Source organism: Asterias amurensis, chromosome 22 (assembly GCF_032118995.1).
Source record: "Asterias amurensis chromosome 22, ASM3211899v1".
In the NCBI taxonomy this organism is placed as follows: domain Eukaryota; kingdom Metazoa; phylum Echinodermata; class Asteroidea; order Forcipulatida; family Asteriidae; genus Asterias; species Asterias amurensis.
This window is the reverse complement of record NC_092669.1, coordinates 3598288-3621112: the sequence shown is the minus strand read 5'-3', so window position 1 is coordinate 3621112 and position 22825 is coordinate 3598288. Positions and strand designations below refer to the sequence as shown.

Genomic DNA, 22825 nt, shown 5'->3' with positions numbered 1-22825 from the left:
ATTTTGTTGTACATAATACACCCCCGGGTGATACATGATTTCATCTTCTTATAGTCCGAGTGGTGCCCTCGGTCAATGATATTACGGCTGAGGTTTCTCCAGGTTTCCTGTCCCCCATGCACATGGACACTTCCACAGCTGTCACAAATCCAGTGTCCTTTTTCAGCAGATCGACATAGGTCAGATGGCCTCGACCTCTTTGGGCTTGACCTTGTTTGGGCTCCCAGAGCACAAGCTTGCTGGCTGGAAGCTCAGGGTGCGATTTAGTACTTTGTGTGAGCAAGTTGTTTTCACTAGGCTGATCCTTTTAAGGGCAGTGGACACTATTGGTAATTACTCAAAATAGTTGTTGCCATAAAACCTTTCTTGGTAGCGAGTAATGGGGAGCTGTTGATGTCATAGAACATTGTGAAAAACCGCTCCCTCTGAAGTGATGTAGAAAGAAGTCTCTTTCCACGAATTTGATTTCGAGACCTCAGATTTAGAATTTGAGGTCCCGAAATCATGCATATGAAAGCACACAACTTCGTGTGACAAGGGTGTTTTTTTCTTTCATTAATATCTCGCAACTTCGACGACCGTTTGAGGGCATAAATATTCGCAAGGATAAAACTCAAATCACTCTTCATAAAACCAATAATCAAAATTCTACCAGAATCATCTCTGAAAATCTCGTCCACATCAATGTTGTTCCCATTCTGACAAATTATGGCAACACCACGACTATTGTTTGAGCCATGAGAAAATAAAATGTTACCACCCCACTCGTGTTGCCATTGCACTTCGACTTCTTTAGTGCTATGGGTTTCTTGGAGCAAATTTAAATCTGCTTTGGATTTACGACACCAATTGAAAATACTCCTACGTTTTCTGAAGTTTCCTAAACCTATCACATTAAGAGAAAATATGTTTAAATCATCCGCAGGCATGTAACATAATTTAAGAAAGTACCTGAAGGACCACCATTCATGGGGCCTCTAAACTCATAACAATAAACACCTGGGTCAGGTACTACCATTCTAGATGTTTGCCTCAGATCTTTGGTTTGACTCGCAGTGTAACCAGACAATGCCGCAGCATAATTAAAGCCTGAACCAGTACTTAATAACAATAAACCTTCCCATGAAATATGTAAATTGCACGTAGCGCGTGCGCACTAACGTTTTGGTTGGCAAAAGGGGGGAACATCGCGCTGTTTTGTACACGGCTAATGGTTGCGTGACGCAGACGCGATTGCGCGTCTGCTCAGTGCACATCTCTATGGCGTTTGCCAACCAACAGGGTCTGTACGCATGCGTGAATGTAATTATCATATTTCATGGGAAGGGTTCATTGATAAATAGGCTCCCCAAATAGTGGTCTAGTGGACACGTTTGCATAATAACAAAAACCGGAATACATTAAGAGACTACAAAGGTACATGCAATAAATACAATTTTGAGCAAGGCAGTTGCAAACACACAAAAACACATCAATAAAACACAAACAAGACGAGGTACACCCCAAAGGGCAACAAACAAGCAAGTCCATGTAGTTAACGGGGCTAGGGTGGATGACAGCAGTGATCTGCATCAGGAAATAGCACGTATCCAAAATGTGATCAACATAAACCTTTAAGCCAGCCTTCTTTTCTAAATAAGTTGTCCTATTTGACAATGATCCAAATATCATGCCTCCCCTTTACTCTTAAAGTACGATGGCTTCACACAAATTGCGTGACTAGGACTAATTGTATTTTGTTTTAATCTGGCGCCCGGGATGTCAACATTAATTTTGTTTAATGACTTTACTTAAAACTGTTGTTTGTGCACGTGCTTGTGCACTTTAAATAGTGAAACATTTTTTGTCATTTGCCATATTATATAAACCTCACGACAAGATAATTGATTGTTTTGTTATAACAGAGTCATGCGTGACTTGTAATTGTTCGCCACGTAAACTCTGGTGGCAATGCACATCTGTGTTCCAAATAATTATCTCAAAATATCCACTTTGAATGAGTCATTTTCGAAATGTCAAAAATATGTTATTTTTTTTAACTAAAAACACCAGTTATAACAACTATAGTTAAGGTTGTCCTAAAGGTTTGGTCGGTTGTAGTTATTTTTGTACACACTCCTTTACTCTTGACAATAAATTAAACATAATATTGTCTGTTTGGATTACTTTTATTGATTTCATGCTTAGTCTTTGAGCTTTAAATAATATTTGCCCTCCCTCGCCCTTGTATGAGACGCCCTTTTTTTCCAGGACGAATGTGTGCAGATAATTACCCACGTTCGTCCTGGAAGAAGAACCTGCCACACGCCGGGGTCGACCCGGGGAGCTAAACGAACGCACCCTATGTTTCTTCTTGTGGTGTACATTATTAGTTTGTGCATTGTCGCATGGTGGCGCTGTACACGTCTACCGCCACCCACAGCTCGGCCGCCGCCTTCAACAGCAGTAGCTCTAAACATCTGACGTCAGTGAAGTTGTGAGATAATAATGAACGAAAAAAAAAACCTTTTCACACGAAGTGGTGTGCTTCCAGATGCTTGATTTCGAGACCTCAAATTCTAGAAAATTCGTGGAAAATTACTTCTTTCTCGAAAACTACGTCACTTCAGAGGAAGCCGTTTCTCACAATAATTTATACTAACAACAGCTCTACATTGCTTGTTACTTAAAGTTTATATGCTGAAACATATTTTGAGTTATTACCAACAGTGTCCACTGCCTTTAAAGCTAAATTTCCACACGATCTAGTTTATTTGTAAACAATCCCCATTTACATTTTCTTTAGAATTGAAACAATCGAACGGTTAAAAAAAAGAAGAAAAATTATAAACTTTGCCTCTAATCATTAACTCAAAATAACCCCTTCCAAGGTTGTCCTTGGATTTATATTGCTTTTATCTTTGGTTCAAAGGTTTCTTGGTATCACTAAACCATATCTCCATCAACAAATATGCAAATCACCGTGATACTGGTTTAAAATTGTTTTTATTGACTTACTGAGGCCATGGCTTAGCGTACAGTGTTTAGAATAACAGATTCGATAGAATACCATTGGTTTGGTGGGATTACATGAACTGCACACAAGAAATGCATTCATTTTAACAAAAAGGATAATGGTATTTACTTAAAGGCAGTGGACACTATTGGTAATCACTCAAAATAATTATTAGCATAAAACCTTTCTTGGTGACCAGTAATGGGGAGAGGTTGATGGTATAAAACATTGTGAGAAATGGCTCCCTCTGAAGTGCCATAGTTTTCGAGAAAGAAGTAATTTTCCACGAATTTGATTTCGAGACCTCAGAAAGAGGTCTCGAAATCAACCATCCAAATGCACACATTTTCGTGTGACAAGGGTGTTTTTCTCTTTCATTAATATCTCGCAGCTTCGATGACCGATTGAGCCCAAATTTTCACAGGTTCGTTGTTTTATGCATATGTTGATATACACCATGTGAGAAGACTAGTCTTTGACAATTACCAATAGTGTCCTCTGTCTTTACCAAAAAGAATAATGGTATTTACTTAATGAAATATTTATCAATATGCAGATCGCTACTGGTTTAAACTTGTTTTTTTTATTGACTTACTGAGGACACAAAGCTAATGCGTATCAATGTTCAGAATTACAGCCTGATAGAAGACCCTTGGTCTGGTGGGATAATGGAAATCTTTAAATCAAATCTCTCGCAATGTGATACTGGTTTAAACTTGTTTTTTATTGACTTACCGAGGACATAGCTTAGCGTATGTGTTCAGAATTACAGCTCGATAGAAGACGATCGGTTTGGTGGGATTTCATGAATTTCTAACAAGAAAGGCATTCATTTAAACAAACATTGTTATCATGGAATTCACTAATATCTTCTTTAAATATTCAAATCCCTACTAACACTACCAAATCACTACTTAAGTTTAGGCTTACACTTGTTTTTATTGACTTCCTCATAGGTTATTATTGCCTACAAAATTTGGAACTATCCAGCTTCAACAGAATAACATTGGTTTTGTAAGATTTTGTGAACTGGGGCCAATTTCATAGAGCCGCTTAAGCAAATAAAAAAATGCTTAAGCACGAAAATAGCTCGGTTATTTTACACACGTTACTAGCCAAAATTTCATGACATTATATACATTGCTTGTGACTGGTATTTAGCTGTTGTTTACTTAGCATAACAATTGAGTGGAGTCTTGGCCGGTACTCTGATTTTATTATGCCAGGATTTTTTGCTTAAGCACACCTTTGTGCTTACGCAGCTCTATGAAATTTGGCCCAGCTCACTAAAAATACATTCATTTGAACAAACAAGACAACGAAATTCACTCAATTATATCTCCTCTTAAGATTCAAATCACTACAGGTTTAACCAAATGAAGTCTCTGCACCCCCGAGTTTGCTGAAAACTAATATTTCAAGATTCTTGCAGTTAATTATTGGAATCTAAGTTTAAAGTTAGCCACAGCTTAACTTTTATGCTCAATTTGAACCTTGATATCTGTATACAAGTACAAGTTCGCATGAGAACAATAAATGTCTCTCGTTAAACGTCTACGGTAATTTTTATGGCGAATATTTGTTTGTAAGGATAAAATGGACACATAACAGCTTTTCAAGGCTTTTATCTGACTCAATTATTACTGATTAAATGCGAAGGCGTGAGTTTTTGACAATATTATTATCATGAATGGTGAATAAACACAGTTTCCTTTGTGTTTACTAATGAGCGTTTTGTTGGGGTTAGAGCTAAATTATTTCATCATCATTAGCTTCATTAGCTTAATAATGATTATCGAGGATTCTTTTGACGTTCCTTTTTTTCTACAAACACAAGCTAGCATGGTTTCCTCCTACCACATACAGTACATCGATAGGCGGCTGGGTGGTCCAGTGGCTAAATGATTAAACTTGTTTGTATTGACTTTGAGGACATAGTTAAGCTTAAGATGTTTAGAACTATCCAGCTTTAATTGAATACCATTGGTTCGGTGGGATTTCATGAACTGCTAACAAGATTATAATGGAATTAACTGAATTATTTCTCTCTCAATATGCAAATCGCTACTGGTTTAAACTTGTTTTTATTGACATACTGAGGACATCAAAGCTAATTTATGCGTATAATGTTTAGAATTAAAGATAGAAGACCATTGGTTCGGTGGGATTTCGTAAACTACTCATAAGGAATCCATTCATTTAAACAAACATGGAATTATTTCAGTCATAAAAAAATCTCTTAATGTGCTAATCGCTACTGATTTAAAATAGTACAGAAATCTTATGCCAATGTTTAGAAATAATACAACTTCAATGGAATTGCCTTGATTTGGTGGGATTGTACATGAACTTGACACAGGAAAAGCATTCATTTGAACAACCAAGGTTTTAATGGAATTATTTAAATCAAAAAAAAAAATATATCTTAATATCTTAGCTTACTCATGACATAAAGCTACATATGCCAATGTTTAGAAATATACAGCTTCAATGGAATACCTTTGATTTGGGGGATTTCATAAACTGGCATTCACATAAACAAACGAGATATACACAAAATCGAAGTTAATGTTTTAAAACTAAAAGCTTAACTGCCATGTTGGCCGGTAGATTCGAGTGAGTGTGCAGTGTCCCATAATGGAACCTGACATATGTTTATGTACGTATGAATGAACGTAGAATAGCGTAGACCTTTTTGCAAACATCCATTGCGCAAGTGCAAACTGTTGAATGGGGTGCATGCTGGGTTAGCTACACAGGGATCAAACTTGAGCGCTAGCTAGACCAGCATGCGCCTCAATAAAGCATTTGCGATAAGGCGTATATCCGTGGGAAAGGCCAATTAAAATGGTTTAAACCAAACGAACACCCACAACTAAAGACGCTCATCACCAAATAGCTTCTCTCGAATAATACGCATGCGTGAATACGTTTCGTCCCAGTCAAAGTAGGTGCCCTCGAGATGTCGGTTGCCGGCCTTCGTGATGGTGAAGCCACTACGGCCATGAAGAACTCGACCGTTGTTGAAAGTTGCTATTTCACCTGGCAAAGAAAATATGATAATAACAATAATAATAATTTTTAGCGGTCACTCAGGATCGCTCAATCTTTGCGCTGTGGCATGTAGAATTTCCCGCAAGGTGTACTTGTGACTGTAACGTTTAGATTATGAGATCTACTCCGTTGACATAGCACCATGTTAGTGGCTTACAAGATGGTGCAATAGTTTGTCGATCAAACCAGGAACGCCGGGGCAAACCTTTTGTCTTTTAAATAAGTGCACTGTTGTTATGTGCGTTACACAACACACGGGACCAGCGGCTTTACGTTACACCCGAAGGACGAAGCAATGATTTAGTGTCTTGTTTTAAAGACACAAGTTTCACGACTGGAACTCGAACCCACGCTCTGATTTTCAGAAACACCAGAGCTTGAGTTCGGTGCTCTTTACCGCTAGGAATTCCCCACATGCTGCTGAACTTCAACAAATTCTCAAAAAAAAAAAAAAAAAAAAAAAAAAAAAAATCTACGTACCTGCAGCAAGCCGATGCTGAACGAAGTTACCTGGTCGATACATCACTTGATTGAAAATCTTGATGGCCTTGTACATCTCAGTCACTTTCTCCACCGGAAGACTCATGTAGGGCGCCCTCACGTGGTCGTTGTAATTTACACACAGAAAGTCACCGTACTTGTCGTGCCTGCATAAAATCCATGCGCGTGAGAATACGTGAAAAATATCTTGCGAAGGGCGATGACACTGAGTCATTTTACATGCCTAATAGTTTTATCAACAGTACAATGCCCTGCGTGAGTTGAGGTCATTGATATCCTAAAATGGACAATCTCATTATCTAAGATAGTTTGTTTTGGGGACCTAACTTTGTTTTAACTCCGATCTTCATCACAAGGCTCGCTTGTGTACGTCCACGGGGAATTCCTGAGCCAGCGGATCAGTCTACGATGTCAAAAATTCAGCGTGTAATCGACCTTGCCCTGGCTACTCAAACCTTACATTTAGTTTCTGACGCGTACCAATTCTCTCTCAGAAACCAGGGAAAATGAGATTATACTAAACAAATCATGAGCAGAGTAAATTGCCAGTTGCCAGGCAGTGTCAAATCCGCCTCAGCCAGGCTCGCCAGAGTCGTGCCGACCCAACTACATGTAGATTAGAAGCGACTCTAGCTGATCGACCTAACTAAGTTTTGGTTTCACACAGGAATATTGCCTGCTTAAGCCAGGATTTTGTTAAGCACGAATCTGTAGCGCCTGTCTAAAAAAAGGAGTAAATCACTAAAAGGGTTATAAGAATTAAAACACGCTGAATACAATAATGTACATACTCAATGACGGGTCTTCTATACTTCATGTGGTATGTTCGGTAGTCCACACCAGCATCTCTGAAATCAAGTTCGTGTGTTCTAAGGAATTTGTAAGTATCAGGAAACTCCTTCTTGACCTGGAGTGATACATTGAGACCATCTACAAACTGATTCTGACCTCCAGCGCAGTCTGCCTGCTCAATACAGTGAAGCATCTGGATCTGTAATAATCAAGACAAAAGCCAAATCGGTTAGTTAGGGATGCCCAGCCGCCTATTTAAAAAGTATTGGGCTTCAGCTGAGCTATTATTATTTGAGTGAGAAATGACCTCCAAAGGCAAATTACATTTTATCAGAGAGGGCCGGTTCATCAGGGCCGTTTTATTACCATTCGTATCCAGCGCCTTAAAGTCATTGGAGTGTGGGTTCAAATCCCGGTCATGATACAATCTCTCCTTGAGCAATATGCTTTTTACACTATGACTGCTTCTCTTCACCTAGGAGTAAATGGGTACCTGCGAGGATTGGGTTTTTAATGATAGGGAAAAGGCCACTAAAGCGCCAGGGCAGCTGCTGCAATGGGATACCCATGAAGCTGAGGAAGACTATAATAGAACCGTGGTCGAATCACACCGATAGTCTTTACTTCGGACTAGTCCTAGCTAGGACTCTTTTGGGAGTTATTAAAAACGTAATGCTAGTCCTAAGTTTGGACGAGTAACTAGTCAGACTATAGTTGTATAACTCTTTGTGAAATCCACATTATTAATGGCACTTTTTAAGTAATAATAAGCGCAATGCCCAGGTCAAAATTCCAGTTAAACCTAGTTAACTGGGGTCAACTGGGACATCTAGTGATCAAACTCGTCCATTTTCCATATTAACCAACTGGTTTGGACTAGGTTTAACTGTGTTCAACTAGGTTGACATTATAAACCAGTTGGTCTCTGTCCATTTTCCATATTAAACCAACTGGTTTTAACTGTGTTTAACTAGTTTATCAACTGGTTTCAACTAGTTCCAGTTAAACCCAGTTCAACTAGGTTCAACTGGAATTTCGACCTGGGTGATATTGTTATTGTAATGCGCTTTGGCCACATAGTGAGAATGAAAAACAACAGACTCCCAAAATACATCCTACTTGAACGAGTGACTGGAAACAATAGACGGGGTACGCCTCGGTAGACCTCGGAGGTGGTAACATGGCATCATCATGAACAGCACCTTCTACATGGCTGTCAAAGATTGCAAGATGGGCAAGAGTGGAGAAAGAAAACTCGTGGAGACAACGTCCTGCGGGATACCGGTGCAAGACTGATTGAATGCGCTCTACAAGAACTATATGTATTATTTTATAAGCATAATGGTTCTCTTGTGCATTATTTGTTTTGATATACTTACACCTGGTGTGTATTTATAATACGGTAGATCGATGTGTAGACAAAGGGATTTGGGGGTGTAGGCCAGATTGCTTGCTTCATGCTTGCTAAACACTTGAAATGTATCACTGAAAACAAAAACAAACAACAATAGTTTTAGACTGATTGATTGGTTGATTGATTATTGACTAAATTTATCCGGATAATACAGCAAGAACATGCCGACAATACAAACACAACAGCAGAGAAAAGACAATAAAGTAAGATAAACCAAAATAGACAAATAAAAGAATTACAACAACAAACTACACAGCCGTCGATTTCACCAAACTCTTCCTAACCTAGGTTAAAGACTTGGGACGGGGTCAGTTCCGTATCCAGATACGTAGGACGAATTGGAACCCATCCTAAGTTAGGACGGGTTACTCGTCCTAGGTCGAGATGGTATTAAAGGCAGTGGACACTATTGGTAATTACTCAAAATAATTATTAGCATAAAACCTTACTTGGTAATGAGTAATGGGGAGAGGTTGATAGTATAAAACATTGTGAGAAACGGCTCCCTCTGAGGTGACGTATAGTTTTCGAGAAAGAAGTAATTTTCCACGAATTTGATTACGAGACCTCAAGTTTAGAATTTGAGGTCTCGAAATCAAGCATCTGAAAGCAAACAACTCCGTGTAACCAGGGTGTTTTTTATTTCATTGTTATCTCGGAACTTCGACGACCAATTGAGCTCAAATTTTCACAGGTTTTTGTAATGTTATGCATATTTTGTTGAGATACACCAAGTGAGAAGACTTGTCTTTGGCAATTACCAATAGTGTTCATTGTCTTTAATCAATAGCGTTTCATGAAATCGGCTGCAGGGATATAACACGCCAATAATTATACTTATAGCAATTGGGCAATCGCGGTGGTCTAGTTGCTGGGATGCCAGGGGTCGTGGGTTCGAGTCCCGCCCGGAAAATGCATGTGGAGTTGTTTTCAAAGAAATTCCACAAGTATTATGGCCGACGTGTATAACTGTAGGGCCTTCAGTGCTTTACACACATCGGTGTATACGAAACACATTTTCTGATTAAAGGAACACGTTGCCTTGGATCGGTCGAGTTGGTCTTTGAAAAACGTTTGTAACCGTTTTTTATAAAATGCATATGGGTAGAAAGATGTTGTAAAAGTAGAATACAATGATCCACACAAACATGCCTCGAAATTGCGTGGTTTTCCTTTTACCTCGTCGACTAACACGTCGGCCATTTATGGGGTCAAAATTTTGACTCCCATAAATGGCCGACGGTGATAGTTCGCACAGTAGAAGGAAAACCACGCAATTTCGAGGCAAACTTGTGTGGATCATTGTATGCTACTTTTAAAACATCTTTCCAACCATATGCATTATATAAAAAACGGTTACAAACGCTTTTGTTTTGACCAACTCGTCCGATCCAAGGCAACGTGTTCCTTTAACTATTATTAATAGTGGCTGTATGCAACCACACAAAATACTTCAGTGCTTTACACACATCGGTGTATACGAATTAATAGTGGCTGTATGCAACCACACAAAATAGAGAGGTCAACATTATTATTACGATAATACAGTAAACTGCCTGGAGCCACAAAGGAACTTGGTCAACCCCATTGCCCTATACAAGGATATTTCCTCCATGCTGAACAATACCAAAGGTTATAAAGGCAACCAGAGATGGGTCAACCCCAAACAAATTAATACGTACGAGTGGTAGGCCTACGTATACCACAAGCATGTATGAAAGGGGCTACCTACAATGCAAATAGTTGCGATAAAGTAACCCTCCTCCCGACGGCCGCCAGGAGGAGGGTTCGCAACTACAATGCAAAGTGACCTAGCCGGGGTACGGGTACACTAAACACTAGTTTGCACTGTGAGATACTCATCATGGATAAAGGCAGGCCCATTAACTACGGTTAATACATTTTAATTATAATAATTAAAAATGAGGTGCAAAAAAAAAAAAAAAAAAAAAAAAATGTAACATACAAATTGATAATGTAAAATAACACAATTTTGGGGGTTTATAAACAAAAACAAAGTCAAAATTATAATGAAAAATACGTAAACAAAATAAAACTGAAAAAAAAAAAACACTCGGCCACGTCAGATCAGATTTATAGTGTTTTGTCAACATAGTTTTAATATCGCCTGGAAACGAGATGTTACAATTTTAGGCATATTATATACAGCCACGATACATTGAGTAAAAGATGCAACAAACTCAACTTCTTACCCGTAAGTTGTCGTCTTCACAAATGCTACCCTCTCAGCCAAGCTCTGGACGACACCTGTTTCCGTTGGCGCTCCACTGACAACTGCTAGCCCTTTGGTGTTCAGAACATTCAGCCAGTTGTACAACTCCTCGTCTTCATTCATCAGTTCCTCGAACTTAAAAGTCGGTATGTTCCCGTTCAATTCTCCCGCCCATGTTTGCAACTCCGGACTACTCAAAACGTCTTTCTCGGACTCCGAGAACCGCTGGCGATTCAGCCACTCGGCGCTGAACTCACTGCGGTGCCCATCGGGCCAGATGACCCTCAAGACTCTGCCATCGTCGATTAGCTCCTCGCTTGATGGTATCACGTCTGGATCCAAGTCGGCCACTTCAGAAGACCTTTGCCAGGACGATGGGTGATAACATTGAGAGCATCGGCAGTTATCCCTCAACCAGACGTATGGGTATCTACCCTCATACCCGTTGTCTACTCCCATCCGGTACCATCGGGCTGAATCGTCCCTCGTCACTTCGTTGAATTTAGGAGGCGACGGTTTATCCTGCTCGGTAGATTGAGTTGAATATCGAGCGGGCCTTGTAGAAAACATACAATCTCGCCCTAACCATGGTGAAAAGCGTTGCGGAAAACTAGGATATATTTGTCGTAGACCGAGCAACTTGACTCTATCGACAACTTTCTCAGTCAAACTTTCAGCAGGGACCGTAGCTCTTCTTACAAAGTTTGCTGTGCAGCGCATTCGTAGGGCCTTACTGGCATTTATTACAGCCGAACATCGTACAGCCGAAAGGGCCATGTTTTTTTGTTTTGATTCGTGGCTATAGTAGTGTTCACGATTGCACGACGTACTTGTACATTCAATAACAATGTCGCAACCAAGGTCATCTGTAAAGGACTTGCCTACCTTTAACCCTGGAGCATAGCTATTTTTATGCACATGTTTACAAAGGGTTAAAACCTTATGCGCAGTCCCTCTGTCACACAGTGCATTCAGCGCGCAGTTTTTGAGAATGTCGAGCCTCTTCCTTCCTCCATGGTAAAGCTACATAGCCCACATTTGAAATTCATGTGAGTTTCTGTGACAGTGTACACAATGATCACCACTAGGCCACATACAAACAAATTGTTGATCGTCATGGGGGAGGGACTGAGGTTTTTTTTAAATTATAGTTTTGTTGACATGCCAAATATGAAATCAAGAATAAAGAAATCATCACAATCACTATAAAACAGAGGGTTTGTGTGTTTGTGATGTTTTCAATAGTTTTGTCAAACAAATTTTAACTCCTATATGACATTTTCTGTAAACTTTTTCAAACAACTAAGCATCGTGTAGCCAAAGCAAATAATATTGAAGAATTGTTCTTGCTTTGCCAACATGAATAAAAACCTTCTTTAAACATATTTTCAAACCAGTACATTTTGAAAAGAAATATCAGCTGAAAAATGTGGGCAATAAAAGTATAAAGAGATATCCAGACATGTTTTTTACGATTGAACAAAAAATAAATAAATAAATAAACAAAAATTAATGGGCTCGGGGGGTTTTGAACGGTCGGAAGGGGACGATTAACAATTTAAGTTTTATGTGGCCTTAATTCAATTCAACTAAATTCAATTCAATTCAATTCAATTCAACTGTAATGGTCTTACCATGGAGGAAATTTACGATGCATGCCATGCAATACACGTTAATAACACACAATCATAAATAAACTTCTGACATGGACATAAATTAGATCGGCATACCTTTACATAATAATAATAATAATAATAATAATAATAATAATAACAATAACAATAACAATAACAATAACAATAACAATAACAATAACAATAACAATAACAATAACAATAACAATAACAATAACAATAACAATAACAATAACAATAACAATAACAATAACAATAACAATAACAATAACAATAACAATAACAATAACAATAACAATAACAATAACAATAACAATAACAATAACAATAACAATAACAATAACAATAACAATAACAATAACAATAACAATAACAATAACAATAACAATAACAATAACAATAACAATAACAATAACAATAACAATAACAATAACAATAACAATAACAATAACAATAACAATAACAATAACAATAACAATAACAATAACAATAACAATAACAATAACAATAACAATAACAATAACAATAACAATAACAATAACAATAACAATAACAATAACAATAACAATAACAATAACAATAACAATAACAATAACAATAACAAAACAATAACAATAACAATAACAATAACAATAACAATAACAATAACAATAACAATAACAATAACAATAACAATAACAATAACAATAACAATAACAATAACAATAACAATAACAATAACAATAACAATAACAATAACAATAACAATAACAATAACAATAACAATAACAATAACAATAACAATAACAATAACAATAACAATAACAATAACAATAACAATAACAATAACAATAACAATAACAATAACAATAACAATAACAATAACAATAACAATAACAATAACAATAACAATAACAATAACAATAACAATAACAATAACAATAACAATAACAATAACAATAACAATAACAATAACAATAACAATAACAATAACAATAACAATAACAATAACAATAACAATAACAATAACAATAACAATAACAATAACAATAACAATAACAATAACAATAACAATAACAATAACAATAACAATAACAATAACAATAACAATAATAATAATAATAATAATAATAATAATCATAACAAACGGTTTCAAACGCTTTTTATAGACCAACTCGTCCGATCCAAGGCAACGTGTTCGTAATGGAGGTAGACCTTTTTTCATCTTGAAATATACTGCAGTGTAAACACATGGAGCAAGGTCATTGCTGTTGTAGGCTATGCTGTAAAGTTGTATAGTGTTTTGAAATTGTATCGACGCTGTGAAAATGAAACGAACCTTGAACCTTCGACCCGCGTTTCGTGTGTGTTCACACAGTGTTACGCAACAACCCAATGCACTGCAATAAACAGCGGCCAATGCATATGTACGGTAGTGTCTACACCCGAATCTCCATAATTGTACGGTTGTTGCTGCAGTAGTCGACGTATCTTTGGTAAGTCATCAAAAAGGACTTGAAAGGTGAATTCTCTCCCCATTAATTAAAGGAACACGTTGCCTTCTGGATCATGCATTGAGACCTGCTGTTATATTTTGTTCATTGGTCGGCTCGACTCGACCACGGACCTCTACGGTTCACTTGATATTACTTATAATCTCAATGCATATGCATGTCATAAGGGACCATTGCCTACAAGCTGTGCTTCTTAAATGGATCCCTCCGCAGTGTCAACATTGTTATGCATCTATTTCTTCAAACCTATGTTGTGAAACGATTATTTTTCATTGTTGTAATAATTTCTTGTGACTGCTAATTTTGTCTTTTGATACTGTGGAAATAAAATGAACCTTGAACCTTGAACCTTGGATCGGTCGAGTTGGTCTTTGAAAAGCGTTTTTAACCATTTGTTATAAAATGCATATAGTTGGAAAGATGCTGTAAAAGTAGAATACAATGATCCACACAAACATGCCTCGAAATTGTAAGGTTTTCCTTTTACCTCGTCGACTAACACGGTCGGCCATATATGGGAGTCAAATTGTTGACTCCCATAAATGGCCGACCGTGTTAGTTCGCACAGTAAAAGGAAAACCACGCAATTTCGAGGCAAATTTGTGTGGATCATTAATTGTATTCTACTTTTACAACATCTTTCCAACCATATGCATTTTATAACAAACGGTTACAAACGCTTTTTTATAGACCAACTCGTCCGATCCAAGGCAACGTGTTCCTTTATTGGATAACTTTCCGTATGGCACCACAACTTTTCCTCTCATTTTTACAAAAAGGGATATTATTTTTTATTGAGGTAAATTAGACATGGTGGCGCCATAAACATTTCCAGTTGTAATTATTATGTAACTACTTTTGGAATTAAATAAAACTATAAGTTGTCGCGCTTCGTCGCGCTTTATTTTTAAAATTAAAGGCAGTGGACACTATTGGTAACTGTCAAAGACTAGCCTTCACAGTTGGTGTATCTCAACATATGCATAAAATAACAAACCTGTGAAAATTTGAGCTCCATCGGTCATCGACATGCGAGATAATAATGAAAGAAAAATAACCCTTGTCACACGAAGTTGTGTGCGTTTAGATGGTTGATTTCGAGACCTCAAGTTCTAAATCTGGGGTCTCGAAATCAAATTCGTGGAAAAATTACTTCTTTCTCGAAAACTATGGCACTTCAGAGGGAGCCGTTTCTCACAATGTTTTATACCATCAACCTCTCCCCATTACTCGTCACCAAGAAAGGTTTTATGGCAATAATTATTTTGAGTAATTACCAACAGTGTCCACTGCCTTTAAAGTATGACTATGGATCATAGTATGAGAGGTTGGCCATTTCGATCACTAATAGTCATCTCCACTCTCCACGAACGTGGACGGAGATGATTGATTTGCTAAACGAACCCCAACTACATTAGAGTAGGAGGAGGCTACGTGCTCAATGGATTTATCCCCCGTTGAATAAAATGGCCAAATACACTAGACTCCAACCAAGTGGATAGATCAATGGGTATACTAGTAGCAGGACAGGACCTCCCCGGTTATGTGTTCAGAATTCAGAGCCTTTTTGTAATTTTAGACTCGAGCTCTGGTACTGCCTGGTAGTTCTGAGTGGGGGTTTGAGTCCTAGTCCTTACTCTAGTTAGACTTGATGACAAGTCGTTAGGCGCTGCCTATTTGTCTGCCGTTCATGCAACAGTCACAGTGCGATGTAGTCGTGGTAGCGCGACTGACTCACACACACATACTGGGATCGAGGGTGTGTGTATCGTCCCCGTAGCTACACCGCGCTGTAACTACACATCGCGCTTAACAATTACCGTCTTGACTTCAAGACTATACTCTAGTGTGCTTAGGTTGAAAAGCAAGACACTTAATAAAGACAGAGGACGCTATTGGTAATTGTCAAAGACCAGTCTTCTCACTTGGGCAGGTGTATATGAAAATGCTTAAAATAACAACTATGTGAAAATTTGAGCTCGATTGGTCGTCGGAGTTGCGAGATAACTATGAAATAATACTTAAAACACCCTTGTCAGACGAAGTTGTGTGCTTTCAGATGGTTGACTTCGAGACCTCAAACTCTAAACTTGAGGTCTTGAAATCAAATTAGTGGAAAATTACTTCTTTCTCGAAAACTACGTCACTTCAGAGGGAAGTGTTTCTCACAATGTTTTGTACTATCAACCTCTCCCCGTTACTCGTAATCAAGAACGGTTTTATGCTGAAAACTATTTTGAGTAATTACCAATAGTGTCCACTGCCTTTAACAATTATTGCTGCTTCCTTTGGATGGTACATAAAGCCATACTTGCTCTGGACCCAAGAAATGGGTCTACTTCTTGTATGAACCTTGTTCTGCTATGCGAGTATTTTAGATGGAATTGTTTCCCTCATGCCATGTTAAATCTTAACTACAGTGACGTTTTAAACAAGTTAAAGTGAACTAAAGTTTACCTAATTCATGGCCTTTCTTTAAAAAAAAAAACAGTTTGCCCACTCTGTAGACACCATGGCCAATAACACTCTTCTTCAAGTTTGTCATCGAAATGACGACAACAAATGGTACGAGGTAACAATGTCAAACGGCGAGAGCAGAAAGTATCCGTACGTCTGGCTGAGGGACAATTGCCGATGTGCTGCATGTTACAACACCTCGTGTCTTCAACGTGAAACCCTGATTGTTAACCTTGACGTAGACATCGTGCCTGCGTCGGAGTCGGTCGCCAATGACGGGAAGAGTTTCGAGGTTGTTTGGCCCGATCAGCACCGAAGCACCTTCCAAACTGAGTGGCTGGATGCTCAGCGCTTCTCGGAGTCTGAAGTCGATCCCGTTAGCTTCCCAGAGTTTAATGTGTGGGGCGCTGAAATGAATGGTAACATCAAGGTATTTGATTACAATGCTATCTTGACAACGGATGAAGAGTTTTATGGGTGGCTGCGAACGATCCAGACGACAGGGCTTGCCTTGGTGCGAGGTGCTCCAACTGAGAAGGGTGTATGCCGCAAATTAGCTGACAGGGTAGCTTTCTTCAGGCGAACAATTTATGGGTAATTCAAAACCTTTTGCTGTGATATTTTTTATTTATTTGATGATTTAATGGCCAATGAAATTAGAAACTAGTTTCTCGTCATCCATTTATAAAACTTTGGTGTGTATTATTAATTATTTAATATTCCTCACGATGGAATGCAGTTTTGAAACTAAGGGCCTGACAAACCACTGTTTGACCCGGCAGCTCTCCACTGTCTCAGCTCCCTTGGCAGTACAGCCACAGGCTTCTGCGGAACTCCAAAGACCTTTTCAAACACACTATCAACCATTGCAGGTACCCATTTACACTGTCTGTGAAGTGTGTTGCTCAGGGACACAGATGTCATGATTGGGTTCGAACCCACACCCCCATTGACTAAACCACCAGAACTTATACATTTGATTCTCTAAACCATTCAGCCATGACTGGCTGTCAACAACATATCTTTATTTCTTGGTTTCAGAGAAGAATTTCAAGTAGAGAGTAGGCCATCCAATATTAGCAGTCTAGGTTACACGTCAAAGTTTTTGGTTCTTCACTCAGACTTGCCTTACTACGAGCACCCACCAGATGTAAGTAGACCTGCCTGTTCTTTGTAGGGGTTTGTTTAATTAGCTTCAAGAGTCGACTTGGGTCTGTCCCAGTGAGTTCGAGGAGTTTCCCCGGGTTGACCCAGGTCTCACCCAGTGCTTTCAAGTAACTTCCCTATAGGTCGGCCCAGGTCTGAGCCCAATATGTTCGAGTAGCTTCCCCATGTCTGACAAAAGGGTTCAAGTAGCTTCTCAGGGTCGACCCAGGTCTGACCCCAATCCTTAAGTTGACCCAGGTCTGACACAGTGTGTACGACTAGCTTCCCCTGGTCGACCCAGGCCTGACCCAGTGCGTTCGAGTTTTTTCCTTGGTCAACCCAGTTCTGTTCTCACCGCGTTTGAGTAGCTTCCCCTGGTCTGACCCAGTGCGTTTGAGTAGCTTCCCCTGGGTCAACCCTGGTCTGACCCAGTGCGTTTGTGTAGCTTCCCTGGGTCAACCCTGGTCTGACACAGTGCGTTTGAGTAGCTTCCCTGGGTCAACCCTGGTCTGACACAGTGCGTTTGAGTAGCTTCCCCAGGTCGACCTAGGTCTGACCGAGTGCAATTGAGAAGCTTTCCCAGGTGGACCCATGCAGGTCCTACACCAGTGTGTTCGAGTAGCTTCCCCAAGTCGACCCAGGTCTGACCTAAGTCTGACCCAGTGCGTTCAAGTAGCTTCCCCAGGTCAACCCAGGTCTGATAAAGTGTGTTGCTTTTCCAGGTCGACCCAGCTCTGACAATGTGCGGTCATGGTAGTTCGTGGTTTTATGGCTTCTGACTGGCACCCCGAACTAAGATATTGACAAAATAGGGTAAAACTATAGCTCAATTGGTAGAGCCCCCGACAGGGTTTAATATCTGGTCTGGAGGGTTGTTGCTTCAATTTTAGCTCTGGTCAATGTTTCTTTGTTCAACCCCAGTTATAATCAACATGTGAAATCTCCCTTTGTATACACAGGTGCAACTTCTCCACTGTATTGAACAAGCCAAGGGCAAAGGAGGTGAGAATCAGTTTGTGGATGGCTGGAAGATAGTGAAGCAACTTAAGGAGGAGTATCCAGATCTCTACAAGACGCTTAGCACGGTGCCTGTCGATTACAAGAATGCTGCAACTGATAGGTACCCGTTTCATATGAAGCTTGCTCGGCCAATCATTGAGTAAGTTTAAAGCCTTGTTCTCTTTGGACTTTTTCTACCTTTGCCACGCGAAAAAATACTCTAACTGGCTTTGGTGTAAAGGATATAAGATCAGCTGCAACTGATAGGTACCCGTTTCATATGAAGCTTGCTCGACCAAACATTGAGTAAGTTTTAAGCCATGTTCTCAGTGGATTTTGTTTTACCACTGCCACACGGAACGTTACTGTAACTGACTTTGGTGTAATTCTAGCGTGCGTTCCGAACTGGGTCCAATTTAATAGAGCTGCTTTAAAAGCACAACAAGTAGCTAAGCACGACAAAATAATGATTATCAAAATAAGGTTACCAGTCAAACTAACATTTCGCATGTACAGTTTGCAACTGGTAATCTGCTCCTTTTTGCTTAGCTCAAAATTTGTGAGCAGTATTTTCTGCTTAAACAGCTCAATAAAGTTAGATCCCGGACTTAAATTCTGCAACGTTTGCATAGCGTTTTTACAGCGCGGTTGCGGTAGGTTTACAGCGCGGAGCTGTTCCAATTGGACTTTTTAGCTGTCCTTATAAGTTACCGTGGCTGGGCGGAAGTCTTCCGCGACCTCTATCGGCTTGTTAGTTTTAAAGTATGCTTCCCTTTAAACAGAGACTTATTATAGATTTCTCCTCTAACAACAATATTTTTTTGCAATTGTACCAAAAAACTACCCAGATGAGAAGTCATGAATTTCTTGTAATGTATTTTTTTCTTAGCTTTGATCTTCGTGGAGAGCTATGCATGCGCTACAACGATCCTATACGTGCTTCATACATGCTAATGCCGGTAGACAGAGTGACTGAAATGTACAGGGCCATTAAAGAGTTTAACCGCATCATTTATCTCCCAGAAAATGTTGTCCATCATCGTCTATCTGAAGGTAAAGGTTTTTTTGTAAGGAACACTATCATTTAAATTTTAAGTTGTTTTCAATCAATCAAAGGGAACTTATATAGCGCCAACATCAACCAAAGTTGTTTTAAAGGGAAGGTACACGTTTGGTAATTACTCAAAACAAAATTAACTTAAACACTGACTTGGTTACGAGCATTGGAGAGCTGTTGATAGTATAAAATATTGTGGGAAATGAATCCCTCTGAAGTAACGTAGTTTTTGAGAAAGAGGTAATTTCTCACTAAAATAATAAAAGACTTCTAGCTAGAAGTCTTTTATTCATATCTGAAAGCACACTAATTCGTCCAAAAAGAGTGTTTTTTCTTTCATCATTTTCTCGCAACTTCGATGACCGATTGAGCTCAAATGTTCACAGGTTTGTTATGTTATGCTTATGATGGGATACACCAAGTGAGAAGACTGGTCTTTGACAACTACCAAACGTGTACCTTCCCTTTAAAGGCAACGTATACTTTTGGTAGTTATAGCGCCTATTACTCTCTCATAAGGGTGTGTTTTGGGTTGGTAATAGTTAAACTCTAAAAATTAATGTGAGTGAAAAACTATGTTAAAAGAATTGCAGCAGATGTGAATAGTACAATACAATTTGTATACAAATTCTTAATACAAGTACTGCGGTTATGAAGTGTGGCTTCTTATAACGCTCATATCTGCACTCAGTGATGCTCAAGGCGCTTTAATTTTACAATATTTTCCTGCAATTCAAAACTCAAGACTCACAGATTTAATAGAGTCATGCAACAGTAGTTGATTATTTGGTAGCGTTTTACCACACCCATATAAGGTCAGACACACACTCTGTTGATCAGAAACACCAGAGCTTGAGTTCGGTCTGTGGACAAGAGCACTGAACTCAAGCTCTGGTGCTTCTGTTCAGGAGAGTGTGGGTTCGAATCCCGGTCGTGACACTAGTGTCACTGAGCAAGACACTTCACTATAATTGCTTCTTTCCACCCCAGGGGTAAATGGGTAACTGTGTATACTCCCCAGGGAGCTGAGATGGTTTAAGGAATGATTTAAGGCCCAGTGACCAGGGGTAATAAAATCGGAAGCGCTTTGCGACACCCCTCGGGCGTGAAAAGTGCTATATAAAATGGTCTATTATTTTTATTATTAAGACACACTTTGTCTCCATTATAGGTGAAGTAATAACCTTCAACAACAGACGGCTGTTGCATGGGCGTAACTCTTTTACAGTTGAAAGTGGAAGTGGCCGATTGCTTGAAGGAGGCTACATTGACTGGGACGAAGTCCGATCTCGTATTCGTGTGCTCCGGGAAAAGCTGTACAGCGTTGAAAGACTTTAACTATGGTGGCAGAATCAGAGCTTTGTATCTAGATAGTTTGCGACAGGGGAAAATTTTCTTCGGTGAGACGGTTTCTTGACGCTATTTTTTAGTTAAATTGCAGTCACAATCCAATACGCAGACTAGTGTTGCACCCTTTATAATTATGCCCATGCATTTTGTTAATAAGAAATATGATTCCTGAACAATTGTAAACAAATCCTCTTTTTTGTACACTTTTTTTTGTATCCTGGTTAAGGGGCAGTGGTGGTGGTGGTGCTGGGCAGGTGGGGGGGGGGAGGGGGGAGGGGAGGGGTTTCTTAAAGCCTTGATTTGAAGATTGAAATGAATGTACTTATTCATAAAGTCTAATTATTTGCCATTATTTGATCAGGGTAAACACTTGCAATATTTATAATGATTTTTAAAATAAATTTTGTATACTATATTTCTATCTTGTATTGCATATCTCATTACCTAAAATGTTATTTTAAGTATTATATAAAGTGTATAGAATATCGACGACCGTGTGAACTTTAAAATAATTACTGGAATTATTTGAGAAGAATTATACATTATTTCATGCTTCATTATTGTGTTACTTACTCTAGCAACACAACTTCGTCTCCAACATTTTTTTGGTTTGGTTTCGCATGTAGTAAATAATTCAAGTTATAATTAATCACTAAGAAGTTACATTGTTTTTACCTAACCGCTTCATAATTATTTTGGCAAAAATCTTCAAAACGCCAACCTTTTAAAATGAAATTTCACAGGTTAGCTTACTTATGACTTTATGTAATCACAATATATAATTTATATCTCAAAACTTGTCATAATTATTAGCTATCTCATAAAATAATTAAGCCACAGTTTTCATCAATCTTTAAAGGCAGTGGACACTATTGTTAATTAGCGTAAAACCTTTCTTGGTGACTAGTAATGGAGAGAGGTTGATGATATAAAACATTGTGAGAAACGGCTCCCTTTGAAGTGCCATAGTTTTTGAGAAGGAAGTAATTTTCCACGAATTTGATTTCGATACCTCAGATTTAGAACTTGAGGTCTCGGAATCAACCATCTAAACGCACATAACTTCGTGTGACAAGGGTATTTTTTTCTTTCATTATTATCTCGCAACTTCGATGACCGATTGAGCTGAAATGTTCACAGGTTTGTTGTTTTATGCATTTATGTTAAGATACACCAACTGTGAAGGCTGGTCTTTGACAATTACCAATAGTGTCCAGTCTCTTTAACCTTTTGATTGTTTTATTAAAAATAAAAACTGGTATATCTTTTCTAGTAAGCATAAAGTTAGCCTTGCTTGTCTTTTATCTGTGCCTTTGAACTGTACGAAACTGTGAGCCCCTGTTTTTTCATTTATTATTTCGTTGTTGTCGGATGCAGAAGCGACTACGCATTGCTTTCAATACGCACTGCGCACTCTGATATCCGCAAGCTGCGTACGCAGTGATAACGCAGTGAGTATGAGCTTACCCCACCCCCTCTCTCAAAGACCTAAGCACTATCGTTCAGTTTATATAGTTATAGTTCGTTGCACCAATGATATGAACCGTTGAACCCAAGACCTTGTTCCAAGTTTCAAAAAGTGGCTTCAAAGTCCGTCCGTTGTTTACCAAAAATATGTTTACTATAAAGAGTTGTCTGATCGGTAGAGAAACTGGTTTCATCCAGTTTGTTGGATTGTTTATCCATGATCGATATCTTCC

General features: G+C 38.7%; 2 protein-coding genes across 3 annotated transcripts; one reads left to right on the top strand and one right to left on the bottom strand.

The window, feature by feature from the left end:
• Positions 1 to 2748: 2748 nt before the first annotated feature.
• LOC139953862 (gamma-butyrobetaine dioxygenase-like) lies at positions 2749 to 12577 on the bottom strand. The gene is made up of 5 exons (XM_071953447.1): positions 10970 to 12577; positions 8722 to 8827; positions 7342 to 7541; positions 6530 to 6696; positions 2749 to 6037 (listed from the first exon to the last, which is right to left on the bottom strand). The coding sequence occupies exons 1-5, from the start codon at positions 11764 to 11766 to the stop codon at positions 5871 to 5873; spliced, it is 1437 nt and encodes a 478-aa protein (XP_071809548.1). The 5' UTR covers positions 11767 to 12577; the 3' UTR covers positions 2749 to 5870.
• A 1273-nt stretch (positions 12578 to 13850) lies between these two features.
• Positions 13851 to 21349, top strand: LOC139953814 (gamma-butyrobetaine dioxygenase-like). Of its 2 annotated transcripts, none has more exons than XM_071953381.1 (6): positions 13851 to 14098; positions 16608 to 17167; positions 17615 to 17723; positions 18679 to 18878; positions 19608 to 19771; positions 20947 to 21349. In XM_071953381.1, exons 2-6 carry the CDS (start codon positions 16629 to 16631, stop codon positions 21111 to 21113), a joined length of 1179 nt encoding a protein of 392 aa, XP_071809482.1. In that variant the 5' UTR covers positions 13851 to 14098; positions 16608 to 16628; the 3' UTR covers positions 21114 to 21349. The 2 variants fall into 2 exon arrangements, with proteins under 2 accessions (XP_071809482.1, XP_071809484.1); XM_071953383.1 differs by having other exon boundaries at positions 13851 to 14124.
• Positions 21350 to 22825: the final 1476 nt, after the last annotated feature.